At 44.6% G+C, this 24202-nt stretch overlaps 1 protein-coding gene across 1 annotated transcript; it reads left to right on the top strand.

The window, feature by feature from the left end:
* Positions 1 to 2141: 2141 nt before the first annotated feature.
* LOC148223693 (uncharacterized) lies at positions 2142 to 12329 on the top strand. The gene is made up of 3 exons (XM_088165635.1): positions 2142 to 2888; positions 3531 to 3621; positions 5283 to 12329. Exons 1-3 carry the CDS (start codon positions 2177 to 2179, stop codon positions 5332 to 5334), a joined length of 855 nt encoding a protein of 284 aa, XP_088021761.1. The 5' UTR covers positions 2142 to 2176; the 3' UTR covers positions 5335 to 12329.
* Positions 12330 to 24202: the final 11873 nt, after the last annotated feature.

Below are 24202 nucleotides of genomic sequence, written 5' to 3'. Positions count from 1 at the left end.
CAGTCACCAATGACCATGAATTCAGCATTGTCTGTTGATAAATTACAATTTTATCTTTGTTTGGCTAGTAGCCTGCCAACTCAAAACAATTGCCTAATATATCATTAGAAGGCAAATACGTTCCTATGTATGTCTTTCACATATAAGCAGCCCCTACCACAGCCTGGACACCCCAGCATCCTGCTGAGGAAGGAAAGCAGTGCCTCAAATAATTTAGGCTGCAGATTTTTCTTTTAAAATAAAATATTTTTTTGTTTTTCAAGGTCAGACACTTGGGGCTGTTCAGGTCACAAGACGCCAGGGACTGTTTACTTTGGAAAACAAGGACATCCACGGTAGGAGGTGCTTTTAGCAACAACCAAAGCTGGTGTTTTAAACCAAACAGAAGCCTGGGCAAAGGGCAGCTTCACTCGTCCTTACTGACAGCATGATATCAAGGGAGAACATCCAAGAGCTGACTGATGCACATACAACATGGATATTTGGTATTCTTGCTTGTGAACTGAAGTAACTCAAAGTATGTGGAAGATCCTCAGATGAGAGGAATAAATATTTTGTGTTGAATGCAGTCAGTGTTTACAGTGGAAAGTGATTTCCAGAAAGGCTAAGACAATCCCCAGTAGGAGGTTTTATCTAAAAGTGTTTTGGTCATAGTGGAACAGTATTTTTCCTACAACCAGATGCAAAGTGAGATGGTCGGTTTTCCACTTTCCTTTGGGTATTTTATTTCATCTTTCAGTTGATTCAACTATTCGGGCTATGGGGATTTCTAAAAGTCAGATTTTCTTCTCAGTCATCAGTAGAAAAAGAGAAGGAATTATTCTTTAGAAGTTGATATTGGGTGGTGTTGCTCTTGTGTTTCAGCCTTCTGATTGCTGACAGATTCTTTTTACAGTTTCTCACACTCTTTCTTGGAAATAATTAATGTTTTGCTTTCCTCTTTGGAGGAAGAGAGAATTGATAGACTGTTGATGGGACCTCTGGGGTCAGGAGGTATTATCCTCACTGGCCAATCCATGGTCATTGTTGGTATTCTATAAATAGACATGAAATATAAATAAAGTGCCTCTTTTCCTGCTTGATTCCTTGGAGTCAGTGAGTGTGAGTGTCTCTCTCTCTGTGTCATTCTGTGACAGCTGGTGACCTCAAGTGAAGAAAAGACCATGGGTGAGATCTTTTTCTCTCTCCCTTTTCTCTGATTCAGTGGTTTTTAGTCATGGAGGCTCCTTTGGTTTCTCCGGAGGACGCGTTGGTCCTTAGCCTCTGGGAGCACCTCCTGAACAGACGGGCTTCCATCTCCCTGGTGGAGCCTGAGTCGCTCTTTTTGTGGGCTCGGAGCCAACGTTTTCTTCCCAAGCCCGGGGATGCGTTCTCTAGAGAGGCGTGGTCTCTCTTCGGTGACCATTTGTGGAGTATTCTCTCTGCCTATGGGGCAGATGGGGTACAGTTTTTGCTGCCCTGAAAAAGGATTGATAGCCTTCTGGACAATGTTTTTCGTCCCCGAGGGTCCATAGAAGATCTTCAGGGCGAGATCCCGTCTCCTGCTTTGGAGACGGACAGCGAGTCTGACGAGAGTTTTGAGTTTTTGCCCCAGCTGGAGCTTTCCTGCTCTCTCCAGGCTGGGGGCCGGGGGACCGCCCTTGGCCAGCTGCTTTCCAGCGGCCGGGGGATGGGCAGAGCCCCGTGGGGCCCCGAGGCCCCGGCGGAATCGGCGATGCCAGTCCCGCCCCTCCCCAAGCGGCAGGGACGGTTGGGGGGGGCAACCGCCCTCCCTCTGTGCGTTCCCGGCACTTGGGGGATGCGAAGGGCCTCCGGTCTAGCCACCACCTTTGCTGAACTCAGTGTCGGTCATGAGACTGCGTCTGAACTGCGGAGTATCCATCCGTTACCCCTTGGACACGATGGGACGACAGCCGCGAGCCGCGCCGGCTCTAGCCGCAGGCAGGTTTTGAGCGGCCGGCCCTGCTGTGACGCAGGCTGCTGGGCATGCGCAGACGCGTGAAGCCGCCAGAGCCAGGGCGTTGGTGGATCTTGGGTCAGATCCCGCCCAAGTGGAGAGGCGGGTGGCCCCACCCCGCTCGGGGAGGGTGGTGCCTCCCTTGAGCCAGCTTGGTGCGGGGAGTGCCCTCCTTGGGGCATTCCTGGATTCCCCGTCTCTGTGCCGCCTCCGCCTGAAATGGTGGGGGCTGTCGTGAGTGACGAGGGGGTGGCCGCGGCCCCGACTGGCCCTGCGCAGCCCCCCCCCTCCATTACCCAGAGTGCTTCCGCCACCTGGGCAGTCTCCACCGTCTGCGCAGCCCATGGCCAGGGTGCGGGGCGGAGGCGCAGCTCCCCAGATGTCAGTCTTCCTGTACCCTACCCTTCCCTTGGCCAGGGTGGGTGTGGCCCCCCACAGCTGCCTCCATTTTCTGGGATGCCCCCCCCATTGGTGTCGGCCGAGCCCGCCCCTGTGGCCGAGACGTGGGGCGGGGATGCGTCTCCCCAAGAGCCGGCTGTCTCTGCGCTCTGTCCCCGCCATGCCGCAGCGGGGGGTGAATGTGAGGTGGGCCCATGCCAACTCGTGCCGGCTTCATGTGCCGTGCCGACGCACACGGGCTCCGCCGGGGCTGGGGCGATCCCAGCGGCGGCCCGGTTGGCTGCGCTGCCGCTGCCTCCCACAAAAGCAAACGGGAGACCAGGGATTCTGGAAGGAACATGGATTGCTCAACTTGTCCTTTTTAAGTCTTATGTTGGCAGGGTTGCTGGAGATGGTGGCTTTGGGTCCACTGGGCCACCTGAAGTTCACTGGCCAGTGGTCCGGACTGAAGAACGTCCCAAGATGCTGTGTACCGTGTCCCTCCCTGGTAGGACACCGTCAGAGATCCATCTCCGCGGGCTTCTTGACACTGGTGCGAACATCACAATTCTTTCTCTAGTTGCCCGGCCCCCAGAATGGCCCTTGGATCCGGTGGGGACGCCTGTTCGGGACTGGGTGGAACGAAGCAATGCTACATGAGCCAGCAGTCTGTGACGATCATGAACCAGGAGGGCCAAACGGCCACGATTCGGCCTCACGTTGTTTCAACTTCTGTTAACCTCTGGGGGAGGAATGTTTTGTCCTTATGGGGGTGTGCATTGGGATGGATTTTTAATGGGGGCCGCTGCGGTGAAGCACGTGGAGTGTCCTATGCCTCCTTTACGGTGGCTGGTGGACGACCCCATCTGGGAAAACCAGTGGCCCCTCCCTCATGACAGATTAGTCACCCTTCAAGGTCTGTTGCAGGAACAGTTGGACCAGGGTCATTTGGAGCTCTCTGAGAGCTCCTGGAATACTCCTGTCTTCTGCATCAAGAAAAAATCTGGGAAATGGAGGTTGTTACAAGACCTCTGAAAGGTCAATGCAGTGATGGAACAGATGGGGGCGCTGCAACCTGGCATGCTGTCACCCACCATGCTTCCCGCAGACTGGCCAATTTTCATAGTTGACTTGAAAGATTGTTTCTTTTTGATTCCTTTGCATCCTGATGATAGGCCAAAATTTACTTTCACAGTGCCAGCTCTCAACACTGATGAACCTACACAGAGATACCAATGGAGGGTTCTTCCCCAGGGCATGCAAAACTCTCCAGCCATTTGCCAGCGGTATGTGGCCCATGCCTTATCTGGAGTTCACAAGCAGTTCCCTGATGCCCAAATTTATCATTACATGGGTGATGTCCTGGTGGCAGTGTCCGCTCAGGATGAGCTGCTGAGAATAAAACCTCAACTGTTCGATGCTTTGCATTCACATGGGCTGTAGGTGACTCCAGACAAAGTTGAAGAGCAACCTTCTTGGAAATATTTAGGAGTCAAAATCATGGAGAAAACAATTGAGCACCAAGAAGTGCAATTCGAGTGTTCGATCAGGTTACTGAATGATGTGCAAAAATTGATGGGTGTCATCAGTTGGTTATGTCCATATTTGGGACTGACCACGACACAATTATCTCAATTGATCTGTTGAAGGGGGACTCTGATTTGAAGCCACCCCGCACGTTGACTCCGGAGGCACGACAAGCACTGGAGGAAGTTCAGCAAGCGATTTCTGCTTGCCAAGTTTATCTCGTTGATCCTTCCATTGATGTCACTGTTTTCATTATCACTCTAGATCAACAATGTACAGTATCACTGGCCAGTGGGATGACAAATGGTCTGATCCCTTGCACGTTTCGGAGTGGGTCTTTTTGCTGTGGCCCAGACATAGTCATAAGCCGGTGCAAGGACCCACTGTCTTCCCTGATGGCTTGGGAGGACCAGGAAAGGCCATTGTTACTTGGCAGGATGGATCCGAGTGGTAGGTTCTGGAAGGTCATGAGGCTGGCTCAGCCCAGTTGGCTGAATTGAGGGCTGCTGTCATGGCGTTTGAGAGATTTTCTCAGGAACCTTTCAATTTGGTCACGAATTCCACCTATGTAGTTGACATTGCACAGCAGTTGGGTCATTCAGTTTTGAAGGAGGTCAGTAATCCTGCCTTGTTTCATTTACCGAAGACTTTGTGGTGTGCCACTCAGGCCAGGGTTCATCCGTACTATGTTCTGCATGTAAGGAGTCACGCTAATTTGCCAGGATTTATAGTGGAAGGTAATGCGAGGGCTGACAAGTTGGCCAACCCAGCATGGGTGGCACCTCAACCTGATACACTCACGCAGGCCAAGGCATTGCATGGGTTTTTCCATCAGAACGCACATACATTGCAGAAGCAGTATCAGCTGTCGCAAACTGAGGCTCGTGACATTGTCGAGGCATGCGACGACTGTTGTGCTGGCTCCACCTTTGCTGGCAAGGGTAAACCCCAGAGGCCATAGGGCCTTGGAGCTTTGGCAGACCAATGTCACCCAGATTGCTGAGTTTGGCCGGCTCAAGTATGTGCATGTAATGGTGGACACGTTCTCCTCTGCGATGTGGGCTTCTGCTCACAGTGGAGAAAAGACGCGATGTCATTGCCCACTGGAGGCAGGCCTTAGCTTCTCTAGGCATACCCTCTGCTATGAAAACCAACAGTGGTCCTGCTTACACATCGGAACGGGTGCGGAAGTTCCTACAGTCGTGGGGTGTGTCACACAAGTTTGGTATCCCTCATTGCCCGACTGGTCAAGCCATTGTAGAACATGCTCATGGCACTCTGAGGTGGGTTCTTGAAAACCAAAAACGGGGAATGCAGGGTGAAACCCTGCACAGTTGGTTGGCAAAAGCTTTGTACACCATCGATTACCTTACAGAACTCAAATAATCATGTTGTTTTGAATTACCACTTCTCGTTACAGACTTCGGACGAGACGCATCTGCCTCGAGCCAAAGTTCGGGTGTGAAATCTAGTCACCAAACAGTGGGAAGGTTCTTGTGACCTTCTCACTTCAGGACGTGAGTATCCATGTGTGTCCACAGATACTGGGGTGCGCTGGGTACCTTTGAGGTGTGTCTGTCCTGACCTGCAACCACAGAGACAGAATCTGGCTGTTGACAGGCAGGATGGAAGTCGTGACCAAACTGAAAGCCATCAAGTCAAAGACTCATCGAGTGAGGATTCAGATGCAGACGACGTGAGTCATCACTCTGATGAGACGGTGAGCAGACTGATCATTGTTCATTTTCCCTTTCTACATTGTACATTTTTCTTTTTTTCTTTTTTAAGAGGTAAAAGGGTGAGATGTTGCTCTTGTTTCACCCTTCTGATTGTTGACAGATTCTTTTTACAGTTTCTCACATTCTTTCTTGGAAATAATGAATGTTTTGCTTTCCTCTTTGGAGGAAGAGAGAATTGATAGACTGTTGATGGGACCTCTGGGGTCAGGAGGTATTATCCTCACTGGCCAATCCATGGTCATTGTTGGAATTCTATAAATAGACATGAAATGTAAATAAAGTGCCTCTTTTCCTGCTTGATTCCTTGGAGCCAGTGAGTGTGAGTGTCTCTCTCTCTGTGTCATTCTGTGACAGGGTGGCAAGAAAAAGAATTTGTGATAGGTTCCTACTATTAGTACAAATTGAGGCACTTCTAGATACAGTTTTGAATCCCTTGTGGATGGCATTGCAGGGCTGAGCTGACCAAGTGGGATGCACAGCTTTGCTTCTCCTTGCTAACCAGCAAAGTCTGCTCTGTCTAAGAGTACAGGAATTGTCATATCTATGGACAGCTTGGCTGAAAAGGCACAGTCTCCTAGACCTTACCAAATCCACTCTGGAGAAAGCATCTGTCTCCAGCCATTTCCATCCCTCACTGAGTGGCCATGCATGAGTACATATATACTGTTTAAAAATGTATGTGTCTTTCTGGATGTGGATGTTTTTTCATTGTAGCTTCTACACCACAAACCACAATTGTCATAGATAACTACTTTACCTCTGTGAAGACATTTGTTTCCTGGTGATACTTAATTAGTAGATACATTTCGCGGGTCAAGTTAGAGGGCAAAAATAAGTCAATTTTAGAGGATTCAGCCTATTCTTAAGCAGCATGGTATTTAGAAATGTTAAACTGCAATAAGAATCCACATCTGTGTGGACTCACCTAAAGTTTCACAATAGCAGTGAGAATAGGGCACTCGGCTTCCTGTTTCAAATGTCTTCAAATCATCCCTTCAAAGAATCTCTGTTAGGTGTAGCAGTAGAACCTGGGGCATCCAGTTTCACAGTTTTGACCATTTAAGTAAGCTGAATAGAATAGGGTTGGTTTCCGAAATGCACTGTGAATGGATTACTGTTTTAGCCCTGAAAATACACATTTCTTCCAGCAGTATAAAAGTGAGGGGAGTGTTTATGCCACCAGTATAGGAAACATACATCTCTTTTCTCCAGTGACTAAAGTAAACTAATGAGAGCTATCAAACTTGCTAATGACTGAAGGAAAACCTTTCAGTGCCTCACACTGGTAAAATCTAAGTGTTTTCTGTAGCTTTAGGTCTGATTGACACCAGTGTGAAAGAGAGACAAATAGCAGGTAGTGTACCACAGTAGTCCATGTGCTCTTTATGGCAGCAAGTGAATATGGAGAGGCAAGCACTACAACCCCAAGAGGCAACTACATGAACCACCAAAGACATACCCAGTTACCTTGAGCCTAATCTAGTAGATATATTCAAATTAACGACATTTAAAACCACTGCTGTTCCAGATAGGAGGAGTATGAACTCTATAAGGAAGGAAAAGTGGGCAACATGGCAGAGCTGAGCCACTGGTCCAGGGGACCAGTGCTATGAGGGCAGGTCGAGAAATTGCTCACACAGGCAGATCCCAATGAGTCACTGGCTTCTGATTTCCAAATGCCTCCTGGGCAATGCATAATTTCAATGTGTTTGTCCTTATATACAGATAAATCCGAGCTCCATTCCACTCAATCAAGCTGCTTGTCCGTATCAAGATCTGTGGGCTGGGCAGTAAGCTGTTGGAGGTCTGTTAAAGAGTAAGCCTGGGATTGTTCTCAGGTCGGTACTTAGAGATGCCTTTGAATCACCTTGGGCAGCCACTATTTTTAAAAGACAGACATTAGCTAAGAATATTTATATTTTGAGAGAAACCAGATAACCTGGGGCAAAATGCTCACCTTCAGCTCACGAAGAGTTTTCATGCCTGATTGTATTACAGCTTCGAAAATTCACAGCAAAGGCTCCAGGTTTGTTTGAAGACATGCATGAAGAATTATATGGTGAAACGTTTCATTCTGGCTGTGAAAAAAGTTAATTCAAAACAACTAAAACATCAGCCATAAAGATGTAGAACATTTTTCAGGAAGCCCTGTCCACCTTGAACTAATGTTTTCTTAAAAAACAGCCTGCCTGTAATAATCACTGTTATTGAAAAGACATCCCAAGGTTTCTGTATGGAAATATGTTAAATACGTTCTGAAATCCAATCTAATATAATTTTAACATTAGACCTCATTCATAATCCTGTATTAAAAGCCTATGCAATTTTCATGAAATATGTCTGTCTGTGTAATCATGAATGCTGAATATTGTCATGGCTTTCCAGGAATTTTCAGCTTCAATGCAGAGGAAAGAAAACTCTTCCAACTGGACTTCTACACCACTGAGAAGAAATAACAATAACAGCTCTAAATGTAAAATAAACATTTCTGGAAAAATACTATCTTTTCAAAGAGGCTGTAGTCTGAATTTCAAGCTACTAGTAATATGACACAGAGACTTTGAATGTGCCTGTGGTTACAGCTCCTTGCTTTGTGTGGCACTGGGGACAAACAGTCCCAGTAGAAAGTAAAATTTGTTTTTTCATGCCTAGGTTTAGAAAGTGATCCTTCTGATGGAGTTGTCTTAAACGCCATGAATATTCCTGCTTTGAATCGCCAGTTTACACCTAGATGCAGCTGTTACTGTGATGAAGTATTGCCAATTCTTTCTAATTGCACAGCACCTCAAATGCATAGGTGGAAAAGTAAGGGAAATGTTCAGCATCGCCATATGTCTGACGTGAGTACACTAGCTGCTTCTCAGGAATTTCTCTGTGTTTATAATTTTATAAAAGAATCAAAGCTTATAAAGTAGCACTTGGATATACAAAAGGGGGGTGAGGAGTGGGAAAATTCTTCTCTCTCTAATGTTCCTACTCACTGATGGCTCTTTGATATTTTTCCTTTTTATGAGCAACCTTTTTTATTAGTGGAATATTTCTGTTTCCTTGGCATAACTTTAAAATGATAGGAAAAATTATACAACTGGGATCTCAATTATTCAGCACAGCCATTTTAATCCTTCCCGTTATTTGATCCAGTACAAGGTAATATCTATCTTATTTCCAATTAGAATACAATTCCCACTATATTCATCATCTATTGATGTCTGCTTTTCCATTTGCCAGAGACCTGAAACTGTGATTCAAAGAGTGCCATTCAGGCTACCCTACCAGTGGACAATTATGTAGTGTCAGCAAGGCTGCCTGTAGGTTTGATGCCTGCAGTCTACAGCAGCTAGGAGCTGCTGTGTGCTTTCTTTCCTGCAAAATTTCTTGCTAGCTGACAATGTATTGCAGAAATGGTTCCTCCATGCTTCTGCAGCCCAATGCCATTTGTATGAGCACATTTGTTTGAGACTCTTCAGCTGCACGTGGCATAAAGATCACTTCTCATGCCTGAGGGCCATATCCTGCAAACCCCTTCATAGTGCTTTATGCTGTGTGACCCTACACTTTGCTCTTCCTGCTGTCTTGGGAAAAATTCTGCTATTGACTTCAGCAAATTCTTCAGAAGTGTGTCCCTCAGACTTAGTGGGTGTGTATCCAGCTTTAATTGGCTAGGAATTATGGAAAAGGCCTTTGCCCAAAGAGGCCTTTTTGACAACCACCTCGATGCACTTAAGAGATTTCATGCAAACTGTCAGTCTCTCAGATTTTGAGGTCCCTTTGAAAATAGGTTTATCGTTAGTCTTTTGGCAGCTATATTAATGCTTTTTCTATAGCATTAAGTATGCTATAGAAAATGATGAGAGAAGACAAAGACTGAAGCTCAGCTGCAGAAGCCCTTTAGACCTGTTGGAATGGTGGCAAACAGTGACCCTGTGAGGGATCATGTCTAAACTAAGAAGTAACACAAATGCCCACTTCTCGTATACAGCAGGCTTCATTCTCACACTTTCGGATGAACAGGCTGCTTCCCGCTTATGCAGCTGTCAGAGTAAGATTTTACCTATTTCTGTCTCATACCTTGCTTCTTTTTCTGTGTCTAAAGTTTCCTGGCAGATGACCAGAATACTGTAAGATTATGTTGAGAAGATGGATAGAGAACTTTGTTTCTTGTAGCAGAAGAACTAGAGGGATCCAGTGAAATTTCCAGGCAGGAGGTTTTAGTGGAATTAACAGACAGAACCTTTCTGTGCAACACTGAGTAACTCTGTCGGATTCAGTACCGCAGAATGCTATGAGATGCTGGTAAACTCTGTGCAAGCCTTGCTTTGAACTGTCTTTTTTTTCAATTAATCTTTTTATTACAGGTGATAGATAGCTGAACTAATCCAAATGCATGGTGTTTGGCAAAATTATGGAAGAGCATGGCCTCACAGGTGTGAATGTTTGTAATGATTTTCCATAGGCCTCTTTAAAAACTGCCCCCTTGCTAATCTCAATAGACAGCAAGCTCTAAGATCCATGCTAACCGTAAAAATTTTAATATCCTTGAAAACACCTCCTTGTAGGAGCTTTTGCAAGCACATCAAAAGGCAGATCTATATATTTTCACATAATTATTTTACAAGTGAAAATACTCTTTTTTACTCTAATGATAGAGAAAAGGGTCTTAGTAGCTATAACATTACATAGCATTGATGTCCACATTTATACAGAGAACAGCTGAGATCTAACTTATGGTTGCACTGACCAGGAACAAGCAATCTCCCTATGATGATGCAGCCAGACCATGCGCAGCCTCTAAAGCTGCAGAAAGCAGCCAGATCATTTTAAAGCTGAATTAATACATCCCTTAAACGTGCACATCCCCCAGAAACCTCTGCCCAACAGAAGGCAAAAGCAGCAAGTTGCCATGTGCTGCTGCTTCTGCAGGATAAGTAATCCCTGCTGCTCACAGCATCCATTGGAAAGGCTGTCCTGGAACAGATATCCCAGGAAAGGGTGCTGAGGATCAGTATTTTTACCAGGGTGTTCATCATTTCACTTTTTGCAGAGAGCTGGGAGGCTGCCCCATAGGTAAGTATTTCTTTGTGAGGACCAAAGGAAGGAGATTCCTTGGTCTAGACAGAGAACAAGGATGACCATCAGTGGGGAGAGACAGTGATCTCTTGTAGCATTTGATAGGCTTAATTCGTGGGTCTTGTTATGAACAAGCTCCTGATTGTTCTGTTAATGTTCTGTTAACTGTGGAAAACACCCTGTTTTTATGTTAATTGTTGCAGTTGTTCTGTTCTGATCCCCACTGCCTGGAATTGTCTTGCCATTGTGCCCTTTCCCTCCCCATCAGTAACGCCTTTGCTGCTCCCAAAATTATGCCTAGCAAATGAGAAGACCGCAAATACTTATGGGACACAACTAATAAAAAAAAATCCCTAAAAACAAAGAGCCAATATAACATCGAAAACCAAAAATGGTACTCCCAAGTAAGAAAAACAGTGAAGAAGATGAAATCGCCAACCAGGACCCTCCTGCCTTGCCACCAGGACTTGAACAGCACCTGATCGACGTGACACCCCTGGACTATGAGCCAACCAGTGTCTTCTGCGGGACTCCTGTGAGAACAGAAGGCCCAGCTCTGCTGAACAGCAAAGCTGAATTCCTCCTCCTCTGCATTGTCCATTGGGAGCAGCAATGGTGTGTGTGACCTGTTGGGCTCCCACCCAGAGCTGATTTCTCAATAAAGGCATTAAACGGGAGCTGGTCTCCTTGCCATTATTCCTTTCAGGTCTGAACCTCGTTCTAGGATTTCACACTTCCATGTGTTGCAGTGCATTGAGAAGCAGAAGAACTTCAAAACATGTTCTAAATTATTTCATTGAAAACATTAGCAAATACAGATGCTCTTGGGCATTGAACAGAATCTGTAAGAATGGGGGAAGAAAACAGATAGAAAGGAGAAAAAAAAAACTCAACAGGGAACAGATAGACTCGTTTAATTTATGTAGGAGGAAACTAAGCCACAAAAACAGTTATGAGTGATCTGAGGTCAGTCAGAGAGAGGAGAACCTTTAACCCACCATCCTTGCTTTAGTCCTCAGACAAGCATGGCCACACAGGAGACTCTTGGCTCCTTGCTCTGGATGCTGTCCTTGCACGCCTGCTACTTTGTCCTGGGGTACAATGCAAAAATGTGTATTCTATCACCATCTGTTGAAATGTGGGAGGGGTGGTGATCCTTATCTCTGTGGGAGATATCCTCTGCTGATGTGCCATTTAACAAAATCAGGGGGATGATCATCGTTATCTTTTCACAACCCATCCTTCCTCCAGAAGATATATTCTGTTAATGGGCCATTAAGTCCTATTGTGTGATTGATAAGATTACATCATCCCATTGGGAGATGCTCCAGCTAGGGGGAGGAGCCAAGCCTTTCCTACCTAGATAAAAACTGCGGTTTGGAATGCGAAGGCAGCCCTTTCCACTGGGTCCCAGAGGAAAGTTGGACCTTTTCCACATCATAGTGGACCTTCAGAGGAAAACTGCACCTCCTACAGGAGCACTGCTTCAATTAAACCACATCTGTCATCCAGGAAGACTGCAGCCACCATTTATACGGACTGCTAGCAACACCCTGACTGACAGGGTGTCAGGTTGTATTCTGACTCTGTCGGTGGTTTTTCTTTTGTATTATTGCATGTATTTTACTTTTTCTCTTTTTTCCTATTAAATTGTATTACTGATTTGGAGTCTCTCACTGGTTTTGCTTTCAAACCAATACATACTTGAAGCTGAGCAAGCAGATGCTACCTGGGCTTAGAAGAAGAAAGAGGAAGAAGATTGCGGGTGGAGGGTGAGTGTCACAGGTGAAAGATGGTGGGTGGTGGGGTGGCTTTGGGTTTTGAAGATAAATACATCTATGTCAGGTATCAGAAGTTACCAGAGGGTAAGTATTCCAGAGGGGACCATCAAAATGCTGCCATCATGGCCTGTGACAGCAGTAAGAGTTTTACTTCTCACCCAATAGCCCTAGGGACTCATCCAAAGGGTTGTAATGGAGCAATAGCTTGACTACTCCATGGAGGCCCAAGACCTTCTGCCTCCCTGTTTTTGGCCTTTTTCCTGCCAGGTATACGTCCCTCTGCCTGTCCACTGCATTTGTGCTCAGACATTGGCTGGGGGTGTTGGCTGATCCAGGGTAACCACGCTACAGAGTATATGTGCGCTATGTGCTCACTTTCATCACATGGATATGTGTCAATGTGTCACTTTAAAGTAGTTCAAGTAAGAGATGTAGGAGAGCAGATGAGGAGAAGAGAGGCAGGAAACGTCATAAATCCACAGTGAGAGGGACTCTGAAGTAAGAGAATTAAAAACACATAAAAATCTGGAAAACACATAAAAATCTGCTGTAGAAAAGGCACTGTCAATGCATCCTGTCAGTGCAGTTTGGTTTTTATTCCTAGTGTGAAATATGATATAAAAAAGTTCACCTTTACTAGATGATCCATGGAAGCCCGTATTTCACATGAGATTTATATTTCTTGTGAATGGGCCTGGTGTTTCCAGACACTGGTGGATATCAGTTGCTGTCCTCTAAAACAAGGCCACCAGCACCTGTGGTCTCCCAGAGACTGTCTCTTCCAAGCACTGCTCCTCACACAAGGGTGACTTCATTATTTCTGCTTTGTGTTTAAGTAGAGCTGAACTGAGGAATATAGAGTTGAATAAAAATAATGGAGAAAGATCAGACTGAAATTATTTCCCTCCCCACAAAAAATCCCACTTGTGCAATCATCAGATATGTGAGCTTTGTGCTTTCTTATATTGCTGTTGTAAAAAGATGAAAAAAAAACTTGAACCCACTCAAGTATTACAGAGGGTCTCAAATACTACAAAGAGTATATGTCCCACTAAAGGAATTTGAAATTCCCTCAGCACCCAGAATATTCAGCAATCAGAAGCCTGTACTTTTAGATCAAGTTTTGTGAGAAAGAAACATCGTGGCTTGCCTAAAAATGACTGATGAAAAGAAAAATTGCCAGTGCAGCAAGTACCAGCCTCTCTGGCAGCCAACTCTTCTCATTCAGCCATCCCCAGGACCTTCACAGGACATAACATGATCAACATAGGCAAAAGGCCTCCAGGCTCTGTCTAAAAGACTCAGTGATGCTAATGAACAATGAGGAGGAGAATTTACACTGTGTAACCCACTTTAGGTATGATGAAAAATAATTTCTTTTCAGAAGTATATGAACTGGGACATCCCAGACTGAGAGAGGGACCTCCTTCCTCACTTCTTTCCTTTGCCACTCTCTCTACCTCCTTTTCTTATTCCTTGGCCACACTGCACAGTAGCAAGGACACATTCCAGTAATATTGCTGGCACTTGATTGTGAAGGGTCAATTGCATGGCAATCCTCTATCTTCAAGGTACTCCTACTAACTGAAGGGCTATGCCACTGGGATGTAAATAAGGAAGAGAACATTGCACTTGGGCTTCCCTGTGAGGACCCATCAGCCAGACAAGTGCATTGCTCCCTTCCCTCAGGCACCCATCTTACTTTGATCTTTTCCTTCCAGGGCAGCTTGAGAGCTATTGCTGCTGAGACTGCATTTTCATTTCTTCTGTTTCATTGTTACTCTGTGCTTAACATATTAGTGATGTAAAGTAGAGAGGAAGGAAATAGAGGGGAAGCACAAGGAGCAAAGTAAACATCTTCAGGGAGGTAAAGACTGCACAAAGAAACACTCACTCACCCTTTTTAGCCACGGGTTTAACATGCTTCAGCTTTGCATGACAGTCTGTGTGCAGGGTTGCCCTTCCAGCAGCCAAGGAGATTGCAGAGCCCTGTGAGTCAGGGTCCCACACGCTCGTCTTTTATCATGCCAGGCCATGTGGGACCTGCTTTCAGCTGTGAGGCATTTGAAAAGTACAGGCACTTTCCAGATGAGCAGACTGCTTGTACTGGGACTTCAACTGTCTTTTCCCCAGTGGTGGGATTTTTGGAGGAGCAGTTTTCCACATGCTATGGCTCAGATCCCACCAGTAGATAAGACTACTTTGGCTTCTGAGTACAGAGGCAATGGCCATTCCACAAAATCCTAACGTACTGTGAAAGCAGGTAGGGCATAACAGACCCTGCTGTTATTTGCCAGACTCCCAAAGTCACAGTATGTGTGCGTGCGTAAGGATCCACAGAGTCTCTAGCCTCTGTTGTGATGAAGGGCAAAATCAAGCTGAAGTTTCCTTTGGGAGAGGCAGCAACCCTATGAGCCCCCAGCCTGGCTGAGATGGGGCAAGCACCTCGGAGGGATGCATGGCACAACCCCACACAGCCCTCACACTGCTTGTCCAGGGGGTCTGTGCTCCTCTATAGAGCAGATGCATGATAACTGATGGAGAACAGTGATAAAATTTATTTGCCTGTTAATCAGGAATGTGGGTAACTTCAGTGACCATCAGCAGAATAGCCAGCTACAGCATGGGTCACTGTTATGGAACTGTATGTCTGTGGCTTTACCCAGGTTCATTCTTCATTTCCTTCTTGTTACTGTACAGCCACTCTGGGTGGGGACTTAAAGCAACTTACTTCTTTGCCAAAACTAGAACCGTCTTCAAGTGCTGCTCTGAGCCCTCCTGCCTGCTGCCAGTGCCTGGGTAGTGCTGTGATGTTGAGAGAGCCCTATTTTTGCTTCATCACAACTGGAGGCCCCACTAGCAGCATCAACACTCCTAAAATTTATTATAGCCTGGAGCTGGAGGCATAGGCCATCACTGGCTTATTTTACAGTTCCTTCAACTTTTTCCTTTTGCAATGGCTACAGAGGTGTGTGTCTGCTTCAGTATTTTCTGAACTAGCTGTGTTTCATCCATGGGAGAGAAGCAGATCTCGCATGCAGACAGCCTCTTCCCAGCATCTTAAGAGCTGTTCAGCCCAGATTTCACCCTGATTTTTTTCCTTCAGCTTTGATGATGTGACTGTCGAGTAGCAGTGTGTTGTGGCACACCTGTGCTTTGGAGAGGAGTACCCCCCGAGTCGAGTGTAGGGAGGTTATGGGGGCTGCAATGGGCATGAGCAGCACCACCGGTGACTTGACATGGGCTGGCCTCTGGCTGGTACAACCTGGTCCAACTGGCTATGATCTGGGAGGGTAGAAATTAGCACTGTACCCTGGGGTGCAACCTGGCTGTGGGGCTGTAGATGGGAAGGCACAATGCAAGAAGCTGGGGTGGAAAGCACAGCCTCTGTGGATGCACATGGCTGAAAGATGAACGTTTCTGCCTGGTGAAACAGCTGTGGGAATCACATATGGAAATAGGGGGTGGTCTGGTGCAGGAACAACAGTACAGAGCCTTTGAGGACACAGTGACAGTGGCCAGCCCAGGGCACCCAGCTAGCCATGGCAAGTTCCTCATGTTGCCACTGGCCAAGTGACACAAACCATATAAGAAAAAATTTTTTTGGAAACAAGTACAGAAATAAGTGTCTCCACCACTGGCCCAATAGAGCTATCCCTGGGCACCATACAGCTTATTGGTTAAAATGTGCACTAAACAGAATATAACATTGTCCTTACATATACTTGCCCAGTCTGTGGCTCTGGTGCAAGAGGGGCTGTGGGAAGAACGGGAGGGGTTAAGCCGTGAAGCTTCAAACACACTGCATGCCCAAAAACGGGCAGGAGGAGTGAGGGGGACCTGGAGCAGCTGCAACTGAGGATCCTGCAAGGGTCTCGTGGGACCAGGGGATGTTTGCTGACTGCAGACCCCAGCCCCTTGGCACACAGCCCAGTCCCAAGACATATAAACCAAAGAAGCATAAACAGATGATCACGTGAAAAATGTATCATGATTAGCCAGATAGATCCCAAATGTTTCTTCTATAAACTGCAGCAGGCAGCACAAGTGTTCACTGCAGCTGTAGTTTCTCATCTTATTTGTGTAACTGTGCCATTAAGCTTAGACATGGGCAAAATAATCTTTCATTGATTCTCACTTAAGAAGCTGCTTTAAAGATATATCAATGTTTGATTCAACCCTTTTGCAATTGGTATTATATTGTAAACTGCTTCTCGCTTAATAGAAAATCTTTGTTCATTTTTTCTCCTGGGTTATTTCCTTTTCTCTCTGACGCCAGTAAAGTGGTTTGTTTTGTGAATGAAAGCTGGATGCCTTTAGCAGGATGACATTAACACTGACCTTTGCTCATGCATTGAATTCCTGCCCAGTGGGAGGTGAGTTGGAGTAAAGGGTTAGTTCATTGATGGTCAGAACTTGCTGAGAGCAGGACAGTTAAACTGCCTGGAAAGGGAACTGCTTAGAGGGCTTTTCCCTTTCTTGGATTAGCCCAATGAAGGCATCCTTCTCTCCCTTTAGTTTTAACCATCTGCTGGAAAGATGGTTCTGTTTCATCTCAGTTTGTAGAGATTATTTTTGTATATATAAAATGGCAGTAAATTGGGGTGTGGGGTGTGGAGGGTGTGTACACTTTAATTTTTCCTGTTGCTACTTCCTGTATCAGAGAAGGCTATCTGAATTTCACAGCATGAAATATTTAGCAAAGACAATGCAAAGAAATCAAAACCAAACTCCTTCAGGCATTTCCCAAGAAATGTAACATGTTTTATGCCCCTTGGATCCTAAAATCCATCATATAAAAAGGGTAAGCAGGAAAAGAAAAATTTTGTGAAGCTGATTGCCAACAGCATCTTCTTACAACTAGTGTATGAGAGTTGTTCTGGGGAAGACTGGTCTATAATTTATAATGAAAAAGTATTGTGTAAAAATAATAACTTTTCATTTGATAGTTTTATCTGCTGACTATGGGGATAGAACCTGTGCTCTGCTTTTTTTTTTTTTTAAGAGCTGGAGAAGACACAGAGTGCAAGTCAAAACCCAGAAGGTTCAAAAAGCATAACTAAGTTTTTCTTTCCTTTTTGTCTTCTTTGTCCTTCAGAGGCAAGGGAACATTTGGAGAATCAACTGCATCTGTGCTCCTTTTTACACAGTCAGCAGATTAATTAACTAATCCTCCTTCTCTTCCCTGTCACTTTGACTACCAAGTTGCTTCAGGTGTAGATGGAGGAGTGACTGTCCTGAAAGAAGAGTGCATAGACCAAGTCAAAGTGTGGCCGTAGCAATTAGAAACTGAACATCTTATTTTAGCTCTCCCACCCATGTCAATCAAGAAGAAATCCATTAAAGTCAGAGGAACTGCACTGGCACAAGGTTGCTTTCATTGAGGTTAGGGTCTAATTTTGGTGTCTGTTTTATTTGCAAATTGAGCAGATAGAAGCCACTGGGATTAGAAGTCAGAAATTTTCATTTCCAGTTGTTTTTTTGAGTAAAACCATACTTTGTTATCCTTGCAGAGTCTACAAGGAGTAGTTTGAACTACTCTCACCAGCTAAGACAACACTTTTTCTCTATAAGGTGAGCACTTTGAATAAAGCTTAATCGATGTAGCTGTTTCTTTTTCTTTTAATTCACCTTCTGACCTTTTAAAATTACTTCACTCAACAAAGGACAATAGGGCCAATCCAACTCCCATTAAAGTCAGCAGGAGTCTTTTCATTAACTTCAGCTGAAGTTGGGCTGGGCCCAATAAGACTAACTTTAAGAGGAAAAAATAGCAACTCATATAGAGCTTTATCTTGCCCCCTGTGGCTTGATAACTCACCTCCCATCATGTTCACTGGGACAGGATCAGGCTTATAAAGCCAAGTAAAACTATTGCAGGCCTAATCCTATAACCCAAAGCTTATAAAGTATTTAAATTTCCTCTTTTTAATCACACTGGAATATTTGAGAACTATTCATGAGTTTATGAATAGTGTCAGGAAAATTAATCCAGAAACACCAGAGGTTTATGTCCAAAAAGGAGACAGAGGAGTCCTTTTTGAGTTATTCGAATAAAGGGAGAGGCCATGGGACATTCCCCTGGGATCTCTCAAATTTTTGGAGGACGTAGCCTCCTTTTTATCCTATTTTCCCGGCCGCATTTCCCTCTCTCTTTCCCCATTCGCTGAGGTACTTGAGAGGCACAGACTTCCCGGAACGCCTGATACCTGAAATTCCCCTCTAATGTATAACCCTCCCTTTTAATTTTTAATTCTTATAGAATTAATAGTTTTCCCCCCGTTGCTTCTTTCATCTTTCGATATCCAATTTCATTTATCAGCAGCCCTACAGTTTGTAAAGGCAAATATCTCTTTCCATTCATCAATCAGTGGAATCCATCCCATTGTTTCTTTTATCTCTCAGTGCTAGCCTTATCTACAGGCTGATCCACAACTCATTTGTAAAGACAAATTCAACATTCCTCTCAATAGGGAGGAACTTCAAGCTGAACAGAATGGACTTGTCTTTGGGTTGCTTTATGCCCTAGAGTTTTCTGTTTTTAAAATAGGAAGATGACAGTGGTAAGGGGCTGAAAAAATGACCTCATGTAGCACCTTCACTGTTTGTCTTTTTTTGCTCCATCTTCCTACACAAGCACCATTCTACTTCCTTGCCAGAACCTTGACAGGCCAACCCAGCTGAAATCCTCTGCACCATTTGCTTTCCCAGAAGAAAGTGCCACTGGTCTTCTCTACCGGCTTATCCTAGAGGGAACAGAGCAGCATCTAGAGGGGTTAAGTTGGGGCAGGGTTTTGATGTGGATGCCTCTTGGTCTAATGGGAGCAGCCAGACTGCATTTTGTTCTTTGTTACACCTTTGCCCCAAGACATTAAACATTTGGTTTCTAATTAGTGCTTAAATATACTTCAACACAGGGAAAGTTCCACCAACTCACAAACCCTCAGCCTATGGTGTGAATTTTGCTCTGGACGTGACACGAAGCTGATTTTTTTTCTCTTTATTGGTTTTTCATTTTGCTATTTTCCCCTCTGGTTCTAATTACCTTAGAGTGAATCTACATGGAAAACTCTGTATCAAAAACACTGATTTGTTTCAGCATCAAAAGAAGAAAGGTAATTTGGCAGCCCTTTGAACTGTTGTAAAAAGCCCACCTAATTGGTAGGTTGTTGTATGTTTTATTTGGGAGACTCTAGGTCACGAATTTTGTTTTTGTTAAAAATGAATCTACTCACTGCCATCTGTGGGGAACGTGTTCCAAAGTCAGAAAAGTACCCTGCCATCAGAATAATTTGTAGCAGCCACCCAGGGAAAGGTAGGCTTGGCGACGCAACCACACTGCAAGGCAGGACACAGAGCTGCAGCAAATGCTGTTCTACCCTCAGCCTGTGTAATGAACCCTTCTGCTTTCTCAGCAGAATCTGAATTTATGCAGTCCTTTGAATACAGACATGTACTGTATTTGAAAGAGCTCTCAGATATCCTCAGCTTCTCCATGCGCAAAGAGGAAGAGTCCCCCTGACTCCTAACACCATCAGCCCTGGTATTCTCTGCGCTCACCCAAAAGCATTGCAAGCATCACATCAGTCACTTCAAAGAGCTCTTTCATGTACCACAAACTTTTTTATCCAGAAGGCCCAGGCAAAAGGCAGATCTGGCTGTGTCTGGCTTTATTTGGCTCGCCACTTGTGTGGCCCCTTGGAAATGTTCAGAAGAGTGAACAAATTTTCCATGCGTTTTCAGTAAGCAAGTATAAGACACAAAGCTTTTTCTGTCACTTGTTACCAGTGCAAGGTAATTAACGGCCTTGTGTTGCTCTGGGGTGTGATGATGCTGCTGAGGGAAGGATCCCTCCCCCACCTACACTGCAAAGTCCTGTTAGGCAGTGCCTGGAGATGGGTAGATTCCATTCCTCTCTGCTGAGGCTCCTGCTGACATCTCAGGAGGGAGCCTGCCAAGCATACTAGATGAGGCTGCCCTCATGGCACCCTCATGGCACTCAGCAAGCAGCTGGGACTATGCCAAATTTCACCATACCAGGGTTGCTCTGGGAAGCCACCTGCAGAAAGGTCAGCTGTTCCTGGGAAGAGCTGTTTTGATGAGGACAGCAGAATCCCATTTCAGGAGCCTCTGTGTAGGGAAGCCTGGTGAGATGTGCACACCTTCCCTGCCAACTCACCCTTCCCAGTCCTGTGGGTGCTCATGAAGCAAGGAGTTCTGCTCTCCAACCCTTCTGATACCCTATGCAGCAGCTGTAGGAGCTAACCCAGCAGTGCCCCTTTTGTGGTTCTGCACATCTCAGATGAAGCAGGATCACAGAAACCTCTCTGCATCACACAGAAAATCCTGTTGTCAGACCCTTACTGATGACAAATTGTGATTGACAATGTTCAACATCATAGGTATTTTCTGCACAATTCTTACTAACTTTATGCAACAACTAACTAACAACCATCTAACTTCAGGACCTTAATCACTCCCTGTTAGCTCTTCTGTCATCTAGTTCACTCTCTGAAGAAGCCCTTGCTCTCTGATAAGAACACCCAACAGAAATAGAATCTGATTTGGAGACTTAGGTGCCAAAATCAGTTGAGATAAACATTTCAAAAATTTCTCCTTAGGCTTTTTCCCTAAAGCCACTTACTCTTCTGTGAACAGGAGATCTGATTGAAGATTACAGCTCACTTTCTTAGGAATCTTCTGATGAATTCATGAGAGCTGATGACATTGCTTGCTATTCAAGTGGAACCTAAAGCAACAGTTATTCTTAGTGATTTATGTAGATGCAAATATTCTGACAAATTCTCTGGAATCTCTGTGGGGGAGACAAGCCAGGTTCTGCACTCTCTTGTTAACGAGAAGCCAAGAGAGAGGGAAGTGCACATACCATATTTGCTGCATATACCTCTGTTGGCCAAACAAGTCATACAGCTAGCAGCCTATTCCATGCTTCTTCCTGGTTTTGTAGCCAAATGAGAATGGCGAGGCAAATAGCAGGAGGTTGTATTTTGCTGTCTTGACTCTTATTACAAGGTTCTAAGTGTTTTGTTTATATGCTCAGAGAACAGAAGCTGATTCTCTTCATGCTTGTAATTACTTGGGTACAACTGGCAAGAAAGTTTGGTTTTGTCAACTAGAAAGTAATTGTCTCTAGCCAGTCACATATAAAAGACTTTTGGTACAGTTTTATCCATTTCTCTGCTCTTTGAATATTAAGTAAAAAGGAGAAGCTGATTCCTTAGAGAGTATAATACTATCTGCTGCTGCAGACTGTTGGGTACTTACCAAACATACTGATTTTCTTTGGACCCAAAGATACTGCCTTTTTTTTTTTTTTTTAATCTTTATTATTATATATTGGATATGACTGCATATTTCTAAAATACACAAAGGTGGAACAACCACAAATGTATAATTAGTGCATTGTTCTAGCTGTATTTACTACAGAAGTTACCGTAGCCTTGGGTGGAAAACATATCCCTCCTGGTCTGGGCCAAGTGCATGCCAACATGTATATATTTTCATTAAGTTACATGATATTAATGTTTTCAGGAATCACTTGCGTTCTTGCACTCTGGCTGCCAGAAGTGTTGCCTGAATCCATTCCCTATTTAATCGTGAAGGAATGCTGTTCAAAAGATTTGGGGTCAGAAGTGCTCAATAAATCAATCCAGATACACTCCTAATGAATGGTGAATTAAACAGCATTTGCTTTAGGATCAGAGGTCCTCCTGGGAGATTATTTCTTATTGCTAGCAGGATTGTTCACTTGCAGGTATCAGGAAGTTGTGAGTTAAGGCCTGTTAGGAAGGTCTACAAAAGAATTTGTGTCTTCTTTAATGAATGCATGTGATTATATCAATACAAAAATGATAAATAGGTGAGACATACTCCACTGGAATACCCTGTTTCCTAAATTAGGGAGGAAGAAAAATTTTGTAGATTCAGATGGGATAAAATTTTTCTACAGTTATATCTCCAGGTTCCTGTCTTGCATACCACAACACAAGAATTCAGGAGTGTAAAGAGAACAGCTGAGGTGGAAAAGAGATGTTTAGAGTCCACACTTACCAGCAGGGAAGGCAGCTCACTGTGACTACTCAGAGGAGTCTCTGCAAGGCTGGGCAGGACATTTTTCATGTGATGGGGAGTGAAGGCTAGAGAAGTCAGGGCTTTTTGCCACCTGAAGGACGATGTGGAAAATTGCATGCAAAATATCTGAAATGGGAAGGATGTTGCTTGATGTAATGCTTAGTTTATTTCTAGCCTTCTACGCTTTTGAAAACTGGTATTTTTTCATGGCATTAACAATTAATAATTCCAGATTTCTGTCACTCTCACTTCCCATCACCACCCTTCTCTGAGGAGGCTAATTGGTTCACTTGTGCATAGAGGTAGCAAGTGGATAGAAAATGTCCCATGCAGCCCAAGTGGCATCATGAGGAGCAAGTGAGAGTCCCTGAAAAAGCAGGAGAGAATCAGGTAGCCACAACACCTAGGGAGCCACACTTCATAATAGGGGAAATTAAGAATCCCATGCATATAAAAGGACATGACCATCCATCATCATTCAATATTAGGAGGAAAAGTGTAGCCAATTCCCTGTCATGTTCAGAGAAACACAGATCCTTTCTCTTTGCATATTATTATGTGTTTATCACACATTGTTCACTTTGTATCTTATAATTTAATTCTAGTTTAAACAGAGAGTCTGGCATTGCATTTTTTGTCACAGTACCACATTTGGATACAAATACCCCACAACACAATAGTGTAATGCACAATCATGGAGGGGAGACACATGGATGAAGTGACTTCCAAGTGAAGGACGAAGGACGTGGGTACTGAAATTTGAAATATCCTCATAAAAAACAAGGGCTTTGAAACCACAGTTTCCACACAATATTTAGCAATTCATGTTCTGGGACTCAGATTAAAAAGAGATTTTTAAAAGGAAGTGCAAGTCAAAACTTGGCATTTTGTTTCTGTGGAAATGCTGACATTTCCAGACAGTTTGTTGTTCCATTCTGGATTGGAACAAAGTCTAAAAAAGTTTTACCTTTCCTGTGGAAATGAAATTCTGAAAATATTTTATTCTAGGAAGATCAAAACATTTTTTTTTCCCTGTCTAAAATCAAATGCAGCAGATGTGCTCATGGGGAGGAGAAGAGTGGTCTTCTCAAGTAGCTGCCACATCTGAAGTGCAATGGTGTCAGGCATGACTTCTCAGCATTTCCTGGGCAGTTGCTGCAATGTGTGGAGCATAGAAACTCCTCAGTCCCATTCTTTCTTGGGCCTCCAGACCAGCCATCAACCCTGTTGCACTGCAGGGAGGGCCTGGGAGCTGCAACTCCTGATCTGGAGCTGGGCATCATCTGCTGCTGGAGAACACAGCCTGCGAGACTGACAAGAAAGCTCCAGCCTGGGTATGGCAAAAGTTTCCAGAATTTAAAGTATTTTCATGAAACATTTTGGCTTTGACATATGGCCATGAATCAATCACCAGTTCCTGATTGATTAGGAGCCATGTAGGTTTGATGGGTAGTGAAGCACATTATGGGTCTTGGACAATCCTAGTGGCTCTTATTCCAGTGGGAAAGCTAGGTTATGTCACAGAGATTAACCTGTGCAGGAAGTAGGAATTAGATTCAAAAATCCTGAGATGACCCTATGGATATATACAAGCCAGGGAATGTCAGTGATGGAAGTATGAGTGTGCAACTCGTCTGCAATAGGAGAAGGACTGAAGAGCT

The sequence above is a fragment of the Sturnus vulgaris genome, chromosome 5 (assembly GCF_052056855.1).
Source record: "Sturnus vulgaris isolate bStuVul1 chromosome 5, bStuVul1.hap1, whole genome shotgun sequence".
In the NCBI taxonomy this organism is placed as follows: Eukaryota; Metazoa; Chordata; class Aves; order Passeriformes; family Sturnidae; genus Sturnus; species Sturnus vulgaris.
Note: the sequence above shows the minus strand (reverse complement) of the source record. Positions and strands in the feature narration are given on the sequence as shown.

Bases quoted from the DNA above. Each gene is read 5' to 3' on its own strand.
- LOC148223693 (XM_088165635.1), top strand. From the start codon at position 2,177: ATGGTGGGGGCTGTCGTGAGTGACGAGGGGGTGGCCGCGGCCCCGACT. The intron at 2,889-3,530 runs GTGCGAACATCA...TTACTTTCACAG, and splicing joins CCGCGGGCTTCTTGACACTG to TGCCAGCTCTCAACACTGAT. The intron at 3,622-5,282 runs GTATGTGGCCCA...TTCTCGTTACAG, and splicing joins TCTCCAGCCATTTGCCAGCG to ACTTCGGACGAGACGCATCT.